Raw genomic sequence first — 21,203 nt, forward strand, 5'->3', positions numbered from 1 at the left:
GGGCTTCACAGGGACATTTGTTTTTTGCCAACCCTGGAGGTGAAGTGTGTTTACTTAACATAGGCATTAGCAACTTGAGGCAGGTTGCACATGCTAGCCTGTGGCAGGGCCAGGCTCTCTGCTCAGCTCCGGGTGCATTCTGATTATTCTGTCTCCATGACAGCAGCCAGAGTGGAGGACGTGGTTTTTGGTGCACATGCACAAGGCTAAGCTAACTCAACTCCTGAGTTAGACTGGGAGGAATATGGCTTGTAAGCACTGGCCTCCTCCATGGGACAGGAGCACAAAGGAAGAGGAGGAAGGTGCAGGCCCCTGGGGGCTACCCAGTCCTAATGGACTAAGACAGGCAGGACTGTGTGGTAGGGAAGGGTCTGGGAGCTCTCTCTGTGCCTGGGACAGATCCTAGACAAAGGGACAGAATCCTCACCCTGGAGGATTCCACTGTGTACTGCCAGCAGGAGGCCGTGTAGGGGTGGCAGAAAGGCCAGCAGGTGGAGGGCCAGGTGCAATTTCTTGCCTGGGTCTTTCTTGTATTAGCCACAGGATGCCCATGCCTTCATATCCTCACCTGTAAGGTGGGCACTGCTGTGGATCAAGGCAATGGAGGGGAAGACTGTGTAAACATCTAAGCTGGAAAATCTTGAGTCGCTGGTGTCAGATTTCCCATGGATTACCCTTCCCTTTTTCCCTGCACCATGTTTTTAAAAAATTTATTAATTTTTTTAAATTAGAAAAGCATATATACTGATTAGGAGATACAGAGAGAAAGATCTGTCCATTGGTTCACTCTCCAAGTGGCCACAGCAGCTGGAGCTGAGCTGACCTGAAGCCAGGAGTCAGGGGCCTCTTCTGGGTCTCCCATGTGGGTGCAGTCTCAAGACTTTGAGCCATTCTTTAGTGCTTTCCCAGGCCACAAGCAGGGAGCTGGATGGGAAGTGGAGCAGCCGGGACATGAACTGGCGCTCATATAGAAGCCTGGCACTTGCAAGATGTGGATTTAGTTGTTGGACCATCGTGCTGGGCCCAAGATTTTTGTTTCAAGGGAGAGATAATGAGAGAGGGAGAGGGAGAGGGAGGGGAAGGGAGGAGAGAAAGAACTCAGCCTGGGTCACAGTGAGAGATGCTGCCTTGCAGAGAGCTAAAACCTGCGACCAACCCTCAGATGTGGGGGTGGGTGTCCCAAGATGCATCCTTTTTGTTTATTTTCAGATTTATTTATTTGAAAGAATTAACAGTGAGAAAGGGGGAGATCAAGAACTTCCATCTGTGGGTTCACACCCCAAATGGCTGCAGTGACCAGGGCTGGGCCAGGCTGGAGCCAGAAACTTCCTCCAGGTCTCCCATATGGGTAGCAGAGGCCCAAGCACTGGGACCATCCTCCGCTACTTTTCCAGCCGTTTAGCAGGGAGCTGGATTGGAAGTGGAGCAGCTGGGACATGAGGCAGTGCCCATGTGGGATGCAGGCAATACCAATGTGACACAGCACTGGCCCCCCACCCCCACCAGGAAGAATCCTGACTGTTGTGCCATGCACCTGCCCTGGCATGATGCCCCTACAGCTCACGCACGCTCTGACATATGTCAGTCAGTACATCATCCCTTTATGATGGCCAAGTCATATTCCACTGTAAGCTGAGAACACATCTTTATCCATTTGTACGTTGGTGGGCATCTGGGACATTTCCATCTGTCGACACTGCAAACCTGTGTGACAGGTCGTGGTTCGAACTGTGTATTAGAGGAAGTAGTCCTTGTTTATCTTTGTGCCCATGGGGCTTTTTTGCCAGGCAGATTTGCAAAAAAATTGTCATGTAGTTGACTTTGATAGGTGTTTCTAGCTTCTGTGACCCAAATAGAGAGGCCAGCCATAGGGTTTAGGTGGTCAAGTATTCCCCCAAGTTTCTACTCCCTAGCTCATCTCCTTATCAGTAAAACAGGGATTAAAAAATGGTGTGGTCCACCTCACCCCTCGCCACCTCCCTGGCATAATTTGTGGGCACCTAAGAAGGTGAAAAACTTGGAAGGGTGCTTGCAAGATGCATGCCTCAGTAGGTGCCCTGCTTGCTGGTGATGGCACTGCCAGCTGAGTTCCATGCCTTCTTCCCCAGGCAGCTGAGAGGAGACAGAAGGACAGGGTTGTTCATGGAGCCAACCAAGGATGCCATCGTGGGTAGCCGTCTGTGGAGGATGTTGCCCAATTAGTCATGGTGGGCTGGGGGAGGAGACAAAGATGCTTGAACTGAAAGCTCCTCTGGTTCTGGTCATTCTTGCTTCAAGTGAAGCTTTTTTTTTTTTTTTTTTTAGCATTGTACCAGGAATGAAACCGGTTCAGTGAGTTTTCTATTATTTAGCTCTGTTTCTCATGCAAGCCTCACCCCCAGTCATTTGCTACTTGTTTTTGTGATATTTTTAACTCCACATTCTCTGTTTTCAATGGAAAACTCCTGAGTTGAAGAGTGTTTTGAAACAAATTCAGAGAGTGACAAAATTAGGTTAATTCTGGGCAGGAATTCCTCCTCCGATGTCCCCCTGGGAATAAAGTCACTGCCTGACTGAGTCCCCTGGACCCTGCCACCCTGATCACAGCTCAGCCTCCAGCTTGCTGTGTGACCTGGGTCAGTAGTCTCAGCACCCTGGCCTTGTATCTCTCTAGGGGTGATGATGGCCCCTGGCCCCTGGTGATGGAGCAGGTAGGCAGGTGACAGCTTGTGTGGGGGGCTTGGGGGTTGTACTTGGTATTGGGCATGGTGAACCTGTGGTCATGCAAGTTCTGGTGCAGTCGCTGAGGGTGTCATCACTAGACAGACCAGGAAACTGAGCCCCAGAGAGCCCTCGGAGTCTCTGTTCATGCCTTGCAGAGCCAGAGCTCCCACCCAGCTCCCACTCGCCTTTGGCTGGCGTGGGCCTCTATACCAGGATCTGCTTCCATTCCTACGGCTCTTCCGAGGTGTTTCTGTGGCTCAGTGTCCACCCTGTGGGCCCCCCCAAAATGTCTGAACTTGAAAGTTTGGTTATGGAGAAGAGAGCTGATGTCTGCTAAGCTCCTGCTTTAGGGTGGGGTCACCTGCCTGAAAGCTCCCCAGTCCAAGACCTGTGGCGTAGCCAGAAGACGAATCTACACAGTTACGCCCTGGTGCTCTCTGTCCACAGCCCACTTTCTGAGAGACCACAGCTGTTCTTGGCTTATCCGAGGGGAATGGCAGAGGCCCCTTGAGTCTGCAGGGCCATGGCTTCAGGTTGTGAACCCTGTGACCTCCTGTGTTCCATGTAGACTTACCAGCTGGACTTCTAGCTCTGAACACACCCTGTGCTCTTGTGTCTGGGGGCCTTGGCCACATGCTCCATTGTCAAACCCATCCCCACCTCACCCTTACCTGGCCTGGCTGAGGACACCCCAGCAGCCGGCACTCCCCTTAGAACCCTCTAGGGACTGGCCTGGGTATCGGATTCATCTCTGAACCCAAGCAAATTCACACGTTAACAGGAGCCCACACCTGTTTTGCGAAGTTTGTGACCATTTCTATCAGGGGGCTGTAAGGCGTTGCTAACCATCTGAATGGGTGACATTGCATGGTTGGCCACCCTCTGGTGCTTCACCCCAGCTTTGCAGCCTTGTTCTCTCCTGGCAAGTGGGAGATTGGTGGCAATGCTGTTGTCATGTGCTGGATCCAAGTCTCCAGTCCAACTGTAAAAGACCAGTACATACGCCCACAGTGGACTGTTCCACCTGACTTGTCTCCTAGGGGATGGGGATGACACAGCTGGAGACTTATAATTGCTGTCATTTATTGAGTACTTTCTCTGTACTGGCTACTATTGGAAGCTTAGCTTTGCAGTCTCGCTTTTTAAAAATTATTCATTTATATATTTAGGGAAGAAAGAGAGAGACACAGACAGACACAGACAGACAGACAGACAGGAGATATCTTCCACCTGCTGTTTTCCTTTCCACCCAGCCAGGGCAGGGTGAGGCTAAAGCCAAGAGCCAGGAACCCCAGCCTGGTTTCCCATGTGGTGCCAGGGTTAGCACTGCTTTCCTGAGTGCCTCAGCAGGAGGCCATGTCAAAGCACAGGAGCCGAGCCTCGAACCCGTGCTTTGCCATGGGACACTGATACTGCAGGCGGCATCGTGGCCTTCTTCCTCCACCGTCCCAAGAGCGCCCCTCCTTCTGGACGGCCCCCCACCCTGCAGTATTCTTTCCTCACAGCCCGTAGCGTTCCCTGCCCTGTTATATAATTGACTCATTATGTTGGTTTCTCGTCTTCTCTTCCCGGGGCCTCTTGCTTGGTACAGCTCCAGCAGCACCATTCAAATTGTGCTCCGCTTGGGGCTGCTTTGCCGAGAACAGTCTGTGAATGGTGGTGGCCTTCCAGATCTGTGTGATATGCCGGCACAGGCCCTGGAGTCCAGGCGTTTTGTGTGTGTGTACATGTGTATGTGTGTCATTTTCCCGTTCCTGTGTGCACAATGGTGCCAAACCTAGATTCAGCTTTTAGTAAACATTTACTGCAATAGTAAGTGGAAGAGCCGTTCTTCCTCTATCCTCAAGGAGGAAAATGGGACGCAGTGAGTTTTGAGTTTGCCCAGAACCCCACAAGCCACTGGCTCAGGTCCTCTTTGCAGAGCTGGTCTCAAAGACTTTGTGAAACTGCAAAGCCCCAAATGCTGGCCATTGTCCCTGCACCAAGAACTGGCTCAACGAATCACAGGCCCTTCCCCGCATGGGTCAGGCCCTGCCCTGGACTCCAAACCCGGGGCACGCCCTCCACGTACAAGCTGAATTGGATTGCACCTGGCCAAGAAAAGGGAGGTCTTTGGTGTTTGACAGAAAAATCCCTGCAGCGGCTCGCGGTTGGAGTCAGCAGGAGCCTCCCGGGCCTTGCCAACCCAGTTCTTTCTGCTGCTGCCTTTTCCCTTTGTGAGCCTTGCAGTGATTGCTGCTGCTCTCCTGCAGGCTACAATGTGTCAGTTGTTATAAAATCCGGGAGGCGGAGCCTAGTGACGAGGCGAGGCGGTGGGGGAGAGCTCGGCTGCCGCCAGCCCTGTAGGGCGAGCAGCGAGGAGTCGGCCGCTTCACGGAAGACGAGCAGTGCAGCGGGAAAACTTGCAGCTTGCTCTGCTGGCTTGGATCCTCACTCGGCTGTCAGACCTGAGGCACCGGAGGGAGAGGGAGGATGCGAGATGACCGTCCCTTTGGCAACCTGACCATCTCCTTCACTGAGCCTTGGAGGGCGAGCCAGGAGCTGCCTGCAAGACCCAGGAGGCACCGCGCCTCTCTGTGGATGTGTGCGTGTGTGTGAGCGAGTAAGTGTGTTGTGTGCGTGTGAGGGTGTGTGTGTGTGAGTGTAGATGTGTGTGTACACACGACTGTGTGTATGCATGTCTGGGTGAGTGTGCACGCGTGATTGTGTGTGTGTGTGTGTGTGTGTGCCTAAGTGCTCTCAGCTATTATTTTTTTGGAAGAAAATTCTTGAAAATCTGGGGCAGGTTACCATGCTGCTAGGGTGGGTCTTCTTTTGCAAGAGGAGCTGACCAGAGCAGGCTCACTCCAGCTGTTTCCCTGTGAATAAAGAACATTTTCCTCCCTGAAGGAGGATTGGGGCCCCTGCTTCACAGACCCAGAGCTGGGGAAAGAGGTTAGCTCCCCAAACCCGGGGAAGCAGAGCCGTGTGATTATCGTTGCTCAAGAGAGAGGATACAGGAAGAAAAGGAGAAAGAAACCCAACAGCTTGTCGGTGCCTTCAGCCGCTTTGGAAGATGTCATCTCAAACTAAGTTCAAGAAAGACAAAGAGATCATCGCGGAGTACGAAGCTCAAATCAAAGGTGAGGCGTGGGCTGGGGGTTTTGCCTCCTTCCCCTTTGCTCGGCCCCAGCTCTGTCCCTGCCCGGCTTCCCTCCCTGCCATCGCCCAGTGCCGCTGTGCATCTGTAACCACATTGTGGAAGGGCCCAGCTGCGGCAGCACAGGTTGGCCCGCTTCAGCCATGGGGAGCTCTGGGGCTGGCGTGCAGATCAGAACGTTCTCCTGGGCATGCATTCTCTGCATTGCAGGTGCAAGGAGGGTCCTATGCCTGACTTTGGGAGTGTCGTGACTACTCCATCATCTTAGCGCTGACATGTCACTCTCAGGCCATTTTGACAGTCACCGTCATGGCAGAGGCCCCTCAAGGCTGATGTGTGTTCTTCCCACCCTGTGGCGGCTGCTGCCTGTGCCCCATTTGATTTTTATCTGTCGTGGTGGTTTTAGGTCTGCCTCTCTCTCTGGCATTCACATAGTGTGTGCACAGGCGCCGGCAGCATCGTTGGGTGGCACTTCTTTGTCGGTGTCTCTTGCTGGCCTGGGTGGCCATGGATTAACGGTTATGGGGTATATTGATCCAGGCTAATGCAGGCATTTAGGCGTAAGGAGGGAGCTTGGCTTGCACGGTGTGCTGCCCCGTGGCTGCCTGCACCAGCGTGCGGGGTCAGCAGCTCTCATTCAAAGCACCTCTGCGTGTGGCTGTGGGGCTGGCAGGCGCCGCCCGGCTTTCTGCTCCTCCACCCTGGAGAAGCCTGCCGGGAAGGTGGGATGACCTCCGGGTGTGGTTTCAGCTCCCCAAATCCATGTGAGGCAGGAGGAAGCAGAAAGGAAGGATGCAGCTGCAGAGCTGAAGGCATGGTGTGTGTGTGTGTGTGTGTGTGTGTGTGTGTGTGTGTGTGTGTGTGTGGTGTCTTCTCCCGTTCACCAGGGCCTTCGGTCAGCTGGGGGGCTGTCCACCCTGCCCTCTGATAACCCTTTCCCCGAGGACATACTGCAAGCACAGCCTTGGCCCTTGCCCCTCCATGTCTGTCTGCGTTCTGGTTGTGGCAATGCCTGGTGCGGCATAAGGGCGTGTCGTGGGCTCCGAGGGAAAGAGGGCATGCGGGGCACCTCCTCTGTGGCTGTCAGGGCCCAGGCCTGCAGTAACCACTGGACACCTGGGGCTCCGGTGAGCTGAGGTGGCCACGCCTGCTTCCAGGTGCTGCAGCCACTGGTCGGTCGCTCAGTGCCCCAGGCCGTAGTGGTGATGGTGCCCTGCTCACTTTACCTGTTGGCATTCTTGGTGAGGGCAGTGGCCACCGGGTGCGGGGCTCCTCACCCCCCAGGTCTTGTCCACAGTCTTTAGCCGATCAGTCTGGTGGAAACCAGCATGCTGGGGCTTAAGGAGCTGAGTACCTTCCTCTTCCCAGCCCCCCCTCCTCCTTGGCTCGCAGTGTGATGGTGACTGGCTAGTTCTCAGCCTTGCTGATGACTGACCAAGAAACAAGCCCTTGACCAAGCAGCAGGAATGGCCCTAAAGCCAGTCCCCCGCCCCTGCCTCAGAAAATGCCCTTGGTGGCAAGTTGGTGCTGCTTCAGGCTCCTCTTGGGGTGACGCTGTGTGCAAGTAGAGGCTGGGGGAGGAATTGCAGCATTTGGGCCAGTCTGGGGTTTGGGGGGTCGGGTTCATCTGGTTTCTGAAGGGGTCGTGGCTGCCAGAGGCCCAGGGAAGTCTACCTGGGGGCCAACCTCAGCATGGATGCCTCCGGCGCATTCTTTGACTTCATGCCTTTCATCTTTATTTATCTGTTTATTTATTTTTAAAGCAACCTATCAACGTGTATTACCAGGTAAGGAATTTGGTCAGGAAATGGGTCGACCTGACCTCAACTTTTTCCCTGGACTTGGCATTTCTCAGTGTTCCGTTCCAGGGAGTTAGATTTCATGTCTGTAGAGTTGGCACGCGCTAGATGCAGCCCAGGCTACTGCTGCACCAGGAGCCCTCTGGTGCCTGTGGCTTCCCGCTGTGCACCCAGCTCACTCCCACAGTACCCTCCACAGTGGACAAGGAAATTAATTATTGAGGTGGGGAAACTGAGGCCAGTGAGAGTGAGCACCCCATCGAAGGTCACAAGGCCAGGCTTCTCCCAGGCCGGCCACTCCTGCACACATTGTTGGCCCATGCTGCCCCTTGCAAAATTGATGGCTGGGGCAGATGGTGGTTCTGTGACAACGACTGTGGTCTCCCAGTCGGGCCCATTGTTCGTCCTGTGAGCTCTGTCTTTGCCTTTGTTGCTCTGGCCTCTGAAGCCCATGGGGCCAAAAACCAGGAATAATGCCTCGTGCCTGGGACCTTCCTCCCTGGGCGCTGCCAGGTTGGGTGGGAGCAAATGGCCCACCTCACCAGATTTTTGCACCCTGTAGAGTCTGGTGGGAACTTAGATTTTAAATTTAACAACAGAACTGTGTGCTTTGTTGATTCAATTTCTTTGTATTTCTCTGTGGAGAATTTTCTGATCCAACAAAGGGAGTGTCTCCACAGGGTTCTGTTCTGTTGTGGAAATATTTAGACGCATGTCTTCTCTTGCATGATCAGACATGCAAGAGCCCCCTGATCATGCACCTGCCGGGTGGTCATGAGCCATGCAGTGGCGCATTTCCAGTGATTGGTGCTCACCCAGCCAAGCCCTGTGTGTTCTGTCTTTGCACTGTCCTGACCTGTGCAAGCCTGTTTTTCATATGTTGTGCTGTTCGTCTTGCCTTCCCATTGGCTGAATGGTTCCTACCTTTTGGGACTTCATGGATGGTGGTGTGCCTTCTTCCACAACCACCCCATGGGTGCTTGGATCCCTGAGTGACAGCCCCCGACTTCGATGAGCCTCGTTTGCTGATGTAAGGTGGTCATCTCAGACACGGACTTTCTCCAAAGTCCTTGGGGGCAGGTACATACTGGCATGCAGACTTCAGGGTCTTGGGGTACTTGGCAGAGAACCCTGCTTGGTGGGGGCGGTGGAGAGAGGGGAGGGTGGTAGTGATCCCGAGAGACCTGCAAGCCCACGTCCTGAATCAAGGGCAGCCCTAACCTAGGCTCAACCACCCGAAACCACTTAGGAATGGGGGTTAGCTGGCTCCTGCTTTCCAGCAGGTGCCAGGATTCTGGGTTAGAGCTTCCTGTCTTTGAAGAGGTCTTGCCAGAAGATCTTCTCAAGGGTGGTACCACTAGCACCCAGCCTGGAGAAAAGCGCTGAATTCTGAGTGTGAGTACTTGACAGGGTTGGGGAACAGGAACAGCCATCACCTCCTTTGTGCCATCTGTGCTGCTACCCTTAACCTTACCCCGGGGTCGGATTGGCCTCTTTGGCTGGTCCCCCTGTCTCCTTGTACTGCGTGTGTTCTGTCAGCTGTAGTCCTGCAATCTCCTGGGCTAGGAGCCTTGTCACTGGGAGGGAAAGGAGTGGAGTATGCTGCCGTGGACATAGGTTCCTGCCCTGAGTGCACCTGAGTGGTTCTGCACCCTCTGTTTGGGAACCTTGCCTGTGAGATCACTCTCTTCAAACTGGAAGTGGCCAGCTTTGTCTGCTTTGAAATTCAGAACATTTGTTTCCTGGTTCTCACCCTGCCCTCAGAGAGCTCAGTGAGCACTGGGTCTCCTGGGCTCCGGTATTTCCTGCCACCAGCCTAAGTGGTGGTTTGCATTTGTTCAGAGTTCCTGGTTCCATCTTATCTTAGGATAATATTGTGACAGGAACACACAAGTGGACTTGAGTGCTTTATTTTTATATTTATATTTGTAAGATCCACTTGATTTGTTTTTGAAAGGCAAAGTGACAGAAAAGGTGGGGGTGGGGAGAGATCTTCCATCTGAAGCTCATTTTCTAGCTGACTGCAGTGCCCAAGCCAGGGCCACGTTGAAGCCAGGAGCAGGGAACTCCGTCTGGGTCATTCACATTCACCTGGGTTGGGCAGTGGTGCTCTGCTTTCCCAGGTATGTCAACAGTGAGTTAGAACAAACTGGAGCAACCAGGGCTTCAATCAGCGCTCCACTTCAGGATGTGTGTGAGGTGGGCGGTGGCTTAATCCGCTGTGCCACCATGTTTGACCTCTTGTTATATATCCATATTCAGTTCAGGCTGTCCTCTGAATAGCGCAAGGCTTGAGCTGAGGGAGGAAGGGGCAGAGGGCCATCCTGGAGGACCGTGCACTTACTTATCCACTCACACATTCACTCATGCATTCATTTGGCAAACACCGATGACCTACTTTGTATTTGGTGCTGGGCCTTAGGAGAGATGCAAAGGGAAAGATACAGTTTCTTTATTTTGCTTTTTAAGAGTTTTCTGGGAATATGATGATAAACAAAGAGAAGGAAATCAAGCATGTGCAACCTCCAGTTTGGTACCAGGCTGACCTGAGTCTGAAAGTGTGTGTGGCATTCGGTGATTGAAACCTTCTTAAGGAGCTCAGGGCGGTGGAAGCAGGGCTGGCCAAGCACAGAAGGCAGGTCAGGAAAGCAGGGTGGAGGGGACTGTGGTCCACTATGGGGCCCACCTGGGGCATAGCTGCTGCATGGCTCTGGCCTGTCACTGCCTGTCAGAGGTCATCCCTGGATGGTCAGTGCTTGCAGTGATTTGGGGGCATCTGGGCTTCTAAACACCATCTCCTGGTTTTTAGATGCTGGCTCAATTTTTACAACACACTGTGTCGCCCATACTAGCCCATCGGTGGGATAGGGTGGTGTGAGCCTATTGGGTCCCCAGTTTGCAACCCTTTGAATTCAAGCTGAGGCCTTTAAAGAGCCTGGGTGATGGGACAGGGGCTGCTGCCTTGGGTTCGATCATTGTCTCCATCATGGACCCATGCTCTTAGAGTCATGCTGGGCCCTTCCATGCGATCCTCCGTACCCCCTTCCCATCTCACAGTGTCCCCACTGCTTGTGCCTGTGTTGGGCTTCCAATGCACAGCCAGGGCCTGTTTTTAGGCCTGATGGCCCTTGAGCCAGCTGCAGCAAGGCCTCCCCTGCTGGGTATGGTGACTCCAGGTCCTTGGCTGCCCTTGTCCTCCAGAGCCCATCCTTTGTTGCACTGATGTGTGTCAGCTGTGGGCACTCGAGGGCAGACATGCTGATGGAGGTCTGGCATGTGACCAGTTGAGAGAGTAGCTGGCAAGGTACTAAGTTTACTCTGGTAATTTCATTGGCTGAGCACTTGGTTTCCTTGCCATGCATCTTAGTTGGTTTGGGCTGCTGTAACAATGCCACAGACAGGGCACTTTTCAGCTATTTCTCACAGCCTTGGAGGCCTGGCCATTGAGGATCAAGGTGTTGGCAGTTTTAGCTCCTGGCGTGGGCTGCTTCCGCTATGGGATCAGCTGCCCCTGTCGAAGTGTGCTTGTGACCTTCCAGAGCTCATGTGTGTTGTGTGGGGGCGGGGGGGAGAGGGCTCGGTCTTCTTTTAAGGTCTGATTTGTTTTTAGTTTTTTGAAAGGTAGTGAAACAGAGGCAGATCCTCCATCCCGTGCGACAGCTGGAGTCTGGATCCCAGGCTGGGTCTCCTGCTTGCACGGTGGGGCCTGGGCCATCACTGATGTCTCACAGGGCGCTCATGAGCAGAAAGCCAGCATTGGGCGCAGAGCCGGCAGTCTGTCCCAGGCACTCTCATGCACTTCCTCAACCTTTCCTCTTTCCTTCTGCCGATATGGAACTTGCAATTCCAGGGTCAGATTATTTTGGTGCAAAAGCATAAAATTGAAATCCCTGCTTAGGAGGGGGGCTTCATAAATTTCACAGAAAATATGCAGCAGGGAAAAATTTTAGGTGTGGATTTTGGAATTTGGGGCACAAAAATGAATCTGTCTTTTAATTTCATTTTTTTTCTAAAAAAGATTTATTTTATTTGAAAGTCAGAATTTTATACACACACACACACACACACACACACACACACACAGATAGAGAGAAATATATAGAGAGACAAATGTTCCATCCTCAGGTTTACTCCCCAGATGGCTGTTACCAGTAGAGCTGGGCTGATGTGAAGCCAGGAGACAGGAGTTTCTTCCAGGTCTTCCACTTGAGTGCAGGGTTCCAAGACTTTGGGCCGTCTTCCACTGTTTTCCCAGGCCACAAGCAGGGAGCTGGATGGAAAGTGGAACCAGTGCCCCTGTGGGGTGCTAATACCAAGTTGGAAGATTAGCCTGCATACCATCGTGCTGGGGGTGGGAACACCCAAAACATTTTGAAGTCCATTCGTAAGGTCACTAATCCCAGCCAAAGGGCCTGCCCTCACAATCTCATTTTGTTCCAGTCACCCCCAAAGCCCCCCCCGCCCCCCGCTCCTAACATCATCACACCAGGGGGAGTGGGCGGGTGACTGGGTGCTGGTGGGCACATATTCAGTGCACGATGTCTTCCCTTATTTCTGTCTCATGGGAATGCAGATTTTTTTTTTTTTTGGAAAGATGTGTTCTTTGTTGTTTGTTTAGTCTCCCCATCTGTCCTAGGAGGAGGAGATGCTTGCTGGAGGAATTGGACCCTGTAGAGGCAGAAGCCCATGGTCACTCATTGACGGAGAGGGGAGTAGGCAAGTTGGGCTTACCACACCAGACCAGAGCATTTGAACACATCCCTGGAGTTTTAAACATTTCATTTAATTTAAAATGAAGATTTATTTATTTATTTGAAAGAGAGAGATAAAGGCAGAGAGTTGGAGAGAGATCTTCCATCTGCTGTTTCACTCCCCAGATGGCTACAATGGCCAGTGCTGGACCAGGCTGAAGCTTCCATGTCTTCCATGTGGGCGCAGGGACTCAAGCATTTGGGTCATCTTCCATTGCTTTTCCCAGGCATCTTAGCAGGGAGCTGAATCAGAAGGGGAGCAGCTGGGACACAAACCAGCACCCATATGAGATGCTGCACTGCTGGTAGAGGCTTTACTCATTGTGCCAAACACTGACCCCATGAAGGTTATTAGTATTGTTATTATTTTTTTAAAGATTTTATTATTATTGGAAAGCCGGATATACAGAGAGGAGAGACAGAGAGGAAGATCTTCCATCCGATGTTTCACTCCCCAAGTGAGCCGCAACGGGCTGGTGAGCGCCGATCCGATGCCGGGAACCAGGAATCTCTTCTGGGTCTCCCACGCGGGTGCAGGGTCCCAAAGCTTTGGGCCATCCTCAACTGCTTTCCCAGGCCACAAGCAGGGGGCTGGATGGGAAGTGGAGCTGCCGGGATTAGAACCGGTGCCCATATGGGATCCTGGGGCGTTCAAGGCGAGGACTTTAGCCACTAGGCCACGCCGCCGGGCCCAGTATTGTTATTTTTTAAACCACCAAAAATATGTGAGGACAATCTTCCCTTTCCAAAAACTTCTATTTGTCCTTCACTCGGGCTGGGCTTCAGGCAGCTACTTCGTTTGGCTCCTGCAGGAGCCCTTTGGCTGCTGCATCCTGGTAGTGTGTTCAAGGGCTCATTTTGTGACCCCTGGAGCTTTGGGCAGTAGTCGTTATTCTCATCTCACAGATTAAAAGCTGATGTCCATAGAAATCAAATCGTTGGCACTGCTGTGTGCTGCGAGGGGAGGCCAGGTGCAGATGCAGCAGTGGCCCAGGCCAAGGGGTGCATGGGGGCTGGGCGTTGGCCTAAGCTTTGACACCTGCCCTTCCCCAGACCTCTGTCTCTGCTGAGGCAGCCCTTCCCCTCCTCACCGGATGTCCCCTGGGCGTGGCACAACCATGCACTCTCTTTTCATAGGTGCCCCCTGCACTCTCTGATGTGGTTGCCTCACACCATCCTGCAATGTGACAGCCTTGTAGGCATGGAGACAGATGCCAGAGAACCCCTCTGGCTTCCCAGTGCTTCCAGGGTCTGTCCGGCTCCAGGAGAATGGCGGGTGGTCTGCGTGGTGCTGCGCCGGAGTCCAGAGCTTGCTGTCCAGTCGGTGATCAATAAACATGACGGAATGGAGTCCTATGCCCAGTGCTAATGGCCTGGGAGGTGGTGCTGAGTGGTCCCTTGGCTTGAAAGATGAGGCAGTGGCGTCTAGCAGGGCAGGAGACCTGTGTGCGTGGGAGAAGAGGCCAGGTTGCTGCTTTTTAACGTCTTAAAAATGTATTTGAATAGCAGAGTGAGAGAGAGAGAGAGAGATCTCTTATCTGTAGTTTTATTCTTTAATGCCTGACCAGCCCCAGCCTGGGGCTCATTCCGGACCCCAGGACCTGAGGCATTACCTGCGGCCTCCTAGGATGTTCCTCTGCAGGGAGCTGGAGTTGTAAGTGGAGTCAGAACTGAACCAGGCCTTCTGGTTTGGGGTGCATGTGTCCCAAGTGGTGTTTTAACAGCTGTGCCAAATGCGACCCCCACTCCTGGGCTTATTCTTGTAACCCATTGTCTCTCTAGGCATCTGGAAGGGAACAGGGCTACCTCTTTTAGGGGTGGGGCTTGTGACTGCCTGGGACTCAGGAAGCAGGGTCTTGGGGCTCAGTCTCCCCATGAAGTGATTCACGGCTGACTGCTTGTCAATGCTTATGAAATACCTGGGCTGGTAGATGGGGCTCCTTGGCACCGTCCCCAGTCAATCCCTGTGCCAGCCTGTGTGTGGAGTGGTGCTAGCCTGTGTGTGTTCTGTGAAATTAGAGATAAAGATGTGCCGGGTGGAAAAAACAGGTGTGCATTCCGATAGGCCCTGTTCTAGGAGAAACCAATGCCTGCTCCCCCAGCCTGTTGTGGTCCACATCGGGCTGCACCAGCTCCTTGCCTTGCTTCTCTTGCTAGTCCCCTCCGTTTTTGCCTCTTTCTAGAGGGTACTTTGAGCAGGGAAGGGACCGAGCCACTACAGGTCAGGGTCAGCTCAGCAGTGCCGCTGGCCTGGTGCTTTTTATGGGTCTCAGCCTGCCCAGTTCTGGAGAGCTCAGCTGTCCTTCTTGCTATTGCTGGGAGATAGTGCAGCCCTGATTGACATGGTCTTGGATGGACTTCCAGGGCTGGGATCTCCCTCACCTTGTTCCCTGGTCTGACCACGCCCCTTCGTCGTCTTCCCTCCATATTGTCCCCTGCTGGCCCCTTGTATTCTCTGGATCTGTACCCACTTTGGGCCTTCACACTTGGGCCTTCACATTCCACTGTCTGGAATGTTCCTTCCATAGAAGGTCTTTCAGCTGACTCCTTGTTGGTGTCCAGCTCTCAGCTGTTTTACCCCCTCTGCCCCTGCAGCCTCAGAAGCTGTGTGGTTGCACTCTGTGGTAGACCAGCAGATTGAATCCTCAGTGGCCTGCCTGTGGCTGCAGACCAGGGAGAAAGGTATAGAAGAACAGGCCTTTGGTTTGCTTATGCATTTGTGTTTTGCTAGCATTGAGACAGGTCTAGGGTGTGATGGGTGTTCACAGTGTTTGCCAAACTTGAAATAGAGTTGGTGTGTATGAACAGGTGCAGAAGGAGGCAGATCCAGGCTTTCCCTGATCCCAGCTGGGGGCTCACTCAGGAAGATGAGGAATCCAGCAGAACCACCTGCTGGATGACTGAGAAGGGAGTGACAAGGACAGGCAGGAATGCCGCAGGGAATCCAGAGGGTTCCGTTTACAGAGTTCCTAGTGTACGTTTGAGACAGGAACACCAAAAAGGACAAAAAGAAGTCTTTTCCCTGTCCTTGAGGGACTTGAGGGTTCCCAGAATGACAGTTAAGTTACACAGCAGGCCAGTCAGTTATGGTGCAGTGCGATAGATGCCAGGACAATGCTGGAAGCAGGAGAAGTTGTTACAGAGAAAGGGTTTCTGAGTAGGGTTTGGAAGGATGAGTAGAGCTCACCGCATAGTAAAAGCCATTTCATGAAGAGAGAACAGTAAGCCCAGAAGAACAGGAATAGCGGTGTGGGACATGGTGAGAGGTTTGATGTGGCCAAAACAGTGTGTCCTCCGCAGTGGGGGACAGGGACCCGAGTACTGGAGCCACCACCTCTGCCTTCCAGAGCTCACAATCAGCAGAGTAGCTGGGATGGGAACCGTAAGATGCTTTCCAATAAGCCGATGGCCATGGCCGTCCTGAGGGGACCACTTGAGATGTGGGTCTCCTGAGTGGCAGCAGAACTGCTGTGCCAAATACCTGCCTCTATATTTCTGTAAAGGTAAGCACAGCGTGAAACTTACCAGTGTACCCATTTTTGGAGTGTGGAGTTGGGGGGTTGCTGACCCTGGTCATGTTGCCCAGGCGTAGTGACCTTGATCTTGTCAAGCTGAGCCACTGTCCCCATCCTTTCTGCCTCCATCCCTGGCAGCCACCACTCCATGGTCTATCTCTCTGGCTTTCCCTCTCAGCCCCTCGCCTTAGTGGGATCGCACAGGGTGCTATTTTCTGTGCTGGCTTATATCTCTCCTTGCGGTGGCCTCATTGTCCGTCCCTGTTGCCATGTGTGTCCGAACCTGCGAGCTTCAATGGCATTCCATCGCATGGCTAGACCGTAGTCCACTTATTATCTGCCCATCAGCAGTGGACACTTGGGCAGCGGCCCTGTTTGACCACTGAGAGCAGTGCTGCTGTGGACAGGAAACATAAGAGTCCCATTTTGTAGAAACCTCTTTGATTGTGGGCATGATATTTACTCCTTAACGGGCTTTGAAAATGCAGGAAAATAAGAACATAGAAAGAATATTAAAGAATTGAGCCGTCACCATCTGAGATAACTACCAGAAGTAAGGTATTTCCTCCCAGACTTCCTCACTCCAGCAGGTATAAATGGAGTTCTATGCAGCATCTCTTTTATGCCTCCATACAACAAAAATAGGCGCCCATGACTTTGATGCAGCTATAGGAAGATAAAGCTGACTGGTGACTACTTGGAGGCCTATTGTAGGTACAGGGCTTAACATGGCCACAGTGGGGCTTGGAGCCAAGCTTGCCGGGGCAGCAGGTCAGCAGGCATGACCCCCTGTCTGTTGCGACACTGGCCCCCTTCACATGACCACGGCCATTGGCTTATTGGAAAGCATTCCACTGTAGCGGTTGGTATGCACTGGTCCCCAGGACCCAGCTTTGCTGTAGATATGCATGAAAGTGTAGAATTTGACTCACCTCCAGCGACTTCCTTTGTTCCACGTCCACCCCGGGTTCTGCCAGACTTCCCCTTCCCTGTTGAGGCACACGTGGGAAGTGTTCAAGGGAGAGTTTTGTTTGGGGCAGAGAATTGAGTCCCAACAAAACGCCCCCTCCCATGGGCAGCTGCTTTTTGCTCAGGGCCCACTTTTTGGGTTCCTGATGCTTGACCTCCCACTTCTGACAGCCAGGGAGGGTGCCTTCAATATGCTGTCCAGGGCAGATGAGCAAGGTTTCCGACTGCCCCCTGAACATAAAGGCCTGACTTCCTGCAGCTTGGGTTCTATTCTCCCTGACAGATTTGACTGCAGTGGAATGAGGCAGCTGCATGCAGGCAGGGGGACCTGTATGCTTCACAGTGCCTTAGGGGAGAGAAAGAGAGAGACAGAGAGAGATGGATGGATGGACGATGGGAATAGGAGTAGAGGACTCTTTAAAGATATATTTATGTATTTGAAAGACAGTTACAGATTGAAAGAAAGGGAGGGAAAGAGAGATGTTACATTTGCTGGTTCACTCCCCAAATGGCTGCAATGGTCAGAGCTGGGTCAGTCCAAAGCCAGGAGCCAGGAGCCAGGAGCTTCTTCTGGGTCGCCTACGCTAGTACAGGGACCCAAGCATTTGGTGCATCCAAAGCATGTTAACAGGAAGCCAGATCAGAACTAGAGCAACTGGGACTTGAACAGGCGCCCATATGGGATGTGGTGCTGCAGGTTGCAGCTTTACTTACCACTCCATGGTCCTGGTCTTGAGAAGAGGACTCAACTGATGAGATACCTAGCCACCTTCAAGGACATGAAGGAGCAGGTGTGTTTTCATTTCTGTTAAAGAGTGTGGCTGAGAACCAGGTTCTGTACCTGCTGTCTCATGGGACATTCACATTAGTCTTGGCCAGTAAAATATCTTATCTTTGATCAGTGGCTTCTCTGGATGGAAGGTCTTCCAAAGGTGTATCACTTTGGGGAAATGGAGGCAGAAATGGAGGTCACTCCCTGGCCCCTGACTTCCGAAAATGGATGCTTCTTTGACTTCTGGCCCTGGCCTCCTGACACAGCTTTTGTCTGGCTGTGGTATTTTGAGTTCATTTATGTCTTGACTCTCAACTAACCTGGAACTCTGTCCTTGGTCCCATCTGCCCAGGTCAGGCCTCCCTCTCCTCCATGAGCAGCTCCACACTGCTTGACTTTGTCACGACATGGCCGTGGATGGTGTGCTTTGAAAATGGCCGAGGCCTGACTGTTTTCTGCCGAAAGCATGGGATTACGTCACCTGGAATAATTTGGAAGAAATGCTAAGAATGTACTGCTCCAGTTTGCTTAGATTGAGTTTAGCACATATGAGTTCCTACTGTGTTCCTTGCCCTTGCAGAATGTATAAATGTGTGGGAAGTCACTGTACAGCTTGCAGTTACAGAAGTGTCAGGTGTTACATAAGGACTGGTGCAGGGTGCCCAGAGAGCCTGAGGCAGATGGTCCAGGTGGCTGGAGAGACCGTCGATGGCTCTGTGACATTGATCTACAAAGCTGAGTCATGCTGGCAACATTTATCTCACTGTCTTTGTTTTCTGTGCTCTTTAGCACTGTCTGTCCACGGGTCAGAAGTCAGAAGAGGTTAGGAAGGTCAGTGCTGCTAAGAGGAAAATATCAGCTTTGTTCTAGAGAAAGAATTTGCTAATAGTTGTGCTCAAGATGCTTCATCTAGTTGTGGGATATGTTGCTTTTAAAGTTGGGGATCAATGGGAGGGGGTGAAAATCCAATTTGGATAGAATGAAGCTGAAGTCAGGGGCAGGTGTTTGGGACAGGGGTTAAGTGACACTGGGGACACCCACATCCCATTTTGGAATGTCTGGTTTGAGTCCCAGCACCACTTCTGACTGCAGCTTCCTGCTAATGTGTACTCTGGGAGGTGGTAGATGCTGGCTGAAGTATTGAGTCCCTGCCGCCCACACAGTACACCTGGATTAAGATACAGGCTCCTGATTTTGGCCTGGCACAACCCCGGCTGTTGCAAATATCTGAGGGAATCAGCAAATGGAATTTGGATACCTTCCCCCCCCACCCCGTCTCTGCTTTTTAAGTGAAAACAAACAACCCCCCCCCCCAAACCAAACCAAGCCAAACAAAAACAAAGTTATAAAAGTAGATGGGCGGAGAGAAGGCCATAAGGTGGGAACCCTGCTGTGGAATCATGCAGACTCGGGTTCTCTGTGTGTTTGTGTGTGTGCATGCATGCAATAGCACAGGTTGGCTTGCCCAGCATAGTGCTTGGCAAACAGTGGCACAGTCACTCCACAGTTAGGGGCCTTCAGGCTGTGGCGGCGACTCAGTCTCCAAGTGAGGCTGTTTGGAGAGGGCAGTAGGGGTGGAGGCAGTGGGAGTAGGTAGGCAGAGAACATTCTAGTAAGTAATGGGTAGGCGTGATGCCTTCTTTGCTCATGGCAACCCATCTCCCTGGATGGTTCCTGGACCACTGGCCTCAGCTTCACCTGGGAGGAGGGTGTAAGAACTTGGAGTCTGGGCTATCCCGGATTCACCAAACCTGGGAGTTCTGGGAATCTGCACTGTAGAGGTGCCCTTGGTTTCGTGAACTTGAACTATTTGTCCCTGGATAATTAAAACTACCGATTTTGTGTATCCTCCTTGAGGGCAATAGAACAAGGAATGATCAGGCACACTGCTACAGAGTGAGGCAAGAAGGGGACTCCCCTCCAAGGTATGTGTGTGCACATATGTGTGTGTGTGTGCACGTGTTACAGGGACATTCAGTGGGAGGAAGCCTTGGGTTGGTTGGCCTCTAGAGTGAGCATGTACTGCTTTTCCAATTGAAGAACTTCCCAAGCTGACGATGGGGTAGGGTTTTGGTGAGATTCCTGTTGGGGGTATAGCTCAAACACTAGACACCTGTAGCAGAGAGAGAGTTGCGCTTCACTCACTGTAGTGATCATGGCATGCTGTGGGAGTAACTGCTGAGACAAAATATCCTCATGTACCAGATTGTTTCGCATGTAGCCAGGACAGTGGTTTTCCATTTGCTTTAGAGATTTTAAATGATGGGACGGAGATGGAGATCAGGCCTAGTCATCAGCTGTCTGGGTGTGGATCCGTTCTGGTGCTCTGGCTGTAGCCTGGGAGTTGTCCCTTTGAGCAAGCCTCACTCATGGGTTCTGCTCACCCTGCCTTCAGGGCTGGCTGCCGGAAGGATTGAACGGGGTGGTGTGGGCGAGAGCGAGGACATGTATTATCACTGTCGCTGTGTGCTTGTGTTGCCTCTGCCACTCTGAGAGCTCATTCCCAGGCTTTTTGGGCTGGTTGCTTACCACACTGGAGGGGCTCCAAGCATGTTCTGGAATAGCCATCACAGATAGAAAAATATGCACACTGTTCAGTCGAGGCCTAGGACAGCAGTGGCTGGCCTTCCTGACAGCCTGCCACAGTGAACAGAGAAGCTGCCTCCAGGCCCACAACCAAAATGCTGGGAGCAAACTTGGAGCTTCTTTCAGGAACATTTCACTGCCCCAATTCTGAGGAAGCCGAGCCATGTTTTGTCCCCTAGTTACTGCCCAGCAAGTGACGTGCATTTCCAAGGTGGGCAAGAGGAGTGCCAGGAGTTGGGGAAAGACAGACCCCAGTACTCCCAGTGCACGTCTCCAGGCAGCCAGAGTGCTACCTGCTCTCTATCCTCCCTCAAAGGCCACTAGGTCTGTACTCCAGATCTTAGCCTGCGGCCCACCAAGTCCTTTATTTCCCCTGAAAATAGCAAAACATTTCTTTCCAAACTGGAAAGATGATGTGGAACTCATGTGAGGGGTTTTGGGACACCCAAAGCCCAGATGATGGTCATTTCATTGGGTGGCCACGGGTGACCGGAGCCTGGAGTTAGCCCAGCTGTGTGCAAAGAGCTATCAGTCTCAGCCTGGGCCTCTGTTCTGTGCATGGCAGCGAACCTGCATATTTCCCACTCTCCAGTGCCATCTCCCTAAGCATGGGCCAGCGCCCACTGACAGGGGCTGTTGCTTGAGCAATTGTCACTTCCTTCACTTGGCTGTCATTGCCTGGAAGAAGTTCCCAGTGCCTGGCTAGGCGGATCTGCCCTGTTCAGCATCCTGAGTGTTTGGATAAGGACTCAAGCCAGCCTGTCCAGTGGGAGGATGGCCGGACACCTGCAAGGCAGCCGAGTGTAGGTGCTCCTTGCCTTGGAGCCCTGATGAACCCATCATGGTCACAGATATGTGAGCAGAAAATGCATTTAACACTCCCAGCCTACTAACATGCTTGCTTAATTGGTCCTACTGTGAATGGGATCACAACACTTAGGTTTGCCCAAAGGTAGACAGCATCATCTC

At 52.5% G+C, this 21,203-nt stretch overlaps 1 protein-coding gene across 3 annotated transcripts in view; it reads left to right on the forward strand.

Annotated features, from left to right (window-relative positions):
* The first annotated feature begins 4,323 nt into the window (after window positions 1-4,323).
* SRGAP3 (SLIT-ROBO Rho GTPase activating protein 3) overlaps window positions 4,324-21,203 on the forward strand; it is a 151,120-nt gene continuing 134,240 nt past the window's right edge. For all 3 annotated transcript variants that reach the window (XR_009247314.1, XM_004581282.3, XM_058678393.1), the window contains exon 1: window positions 4,324-5,825. Coding sequence is in view for 2 of the 3 variants with exons in the window: in XM_004581282.3 (XP_004581339.1) it covers window positions 5,759-5,825 (67 nt within the window). In the remaining variant the exon portion in view is untranslated. The remainder of the gene's footprint in view (window positions 5,826-21,203) is intronic.

This window comes from Ochotona princeps, chromosome 21 (assembly GCF_030435755.1).
Source record: "Ochotona princeps isolate mOchPri1 chromosome 21, mOchPri1.hap1, whole genome shotgun sequence".
Classification (NCBI taxonomy): domain Eukaryota; kingdom Metazoa; phylum Chordata; class Mammalia; order Lagomorpha; family Ochotonidae; genus Ochotona; species Ochotona princeps.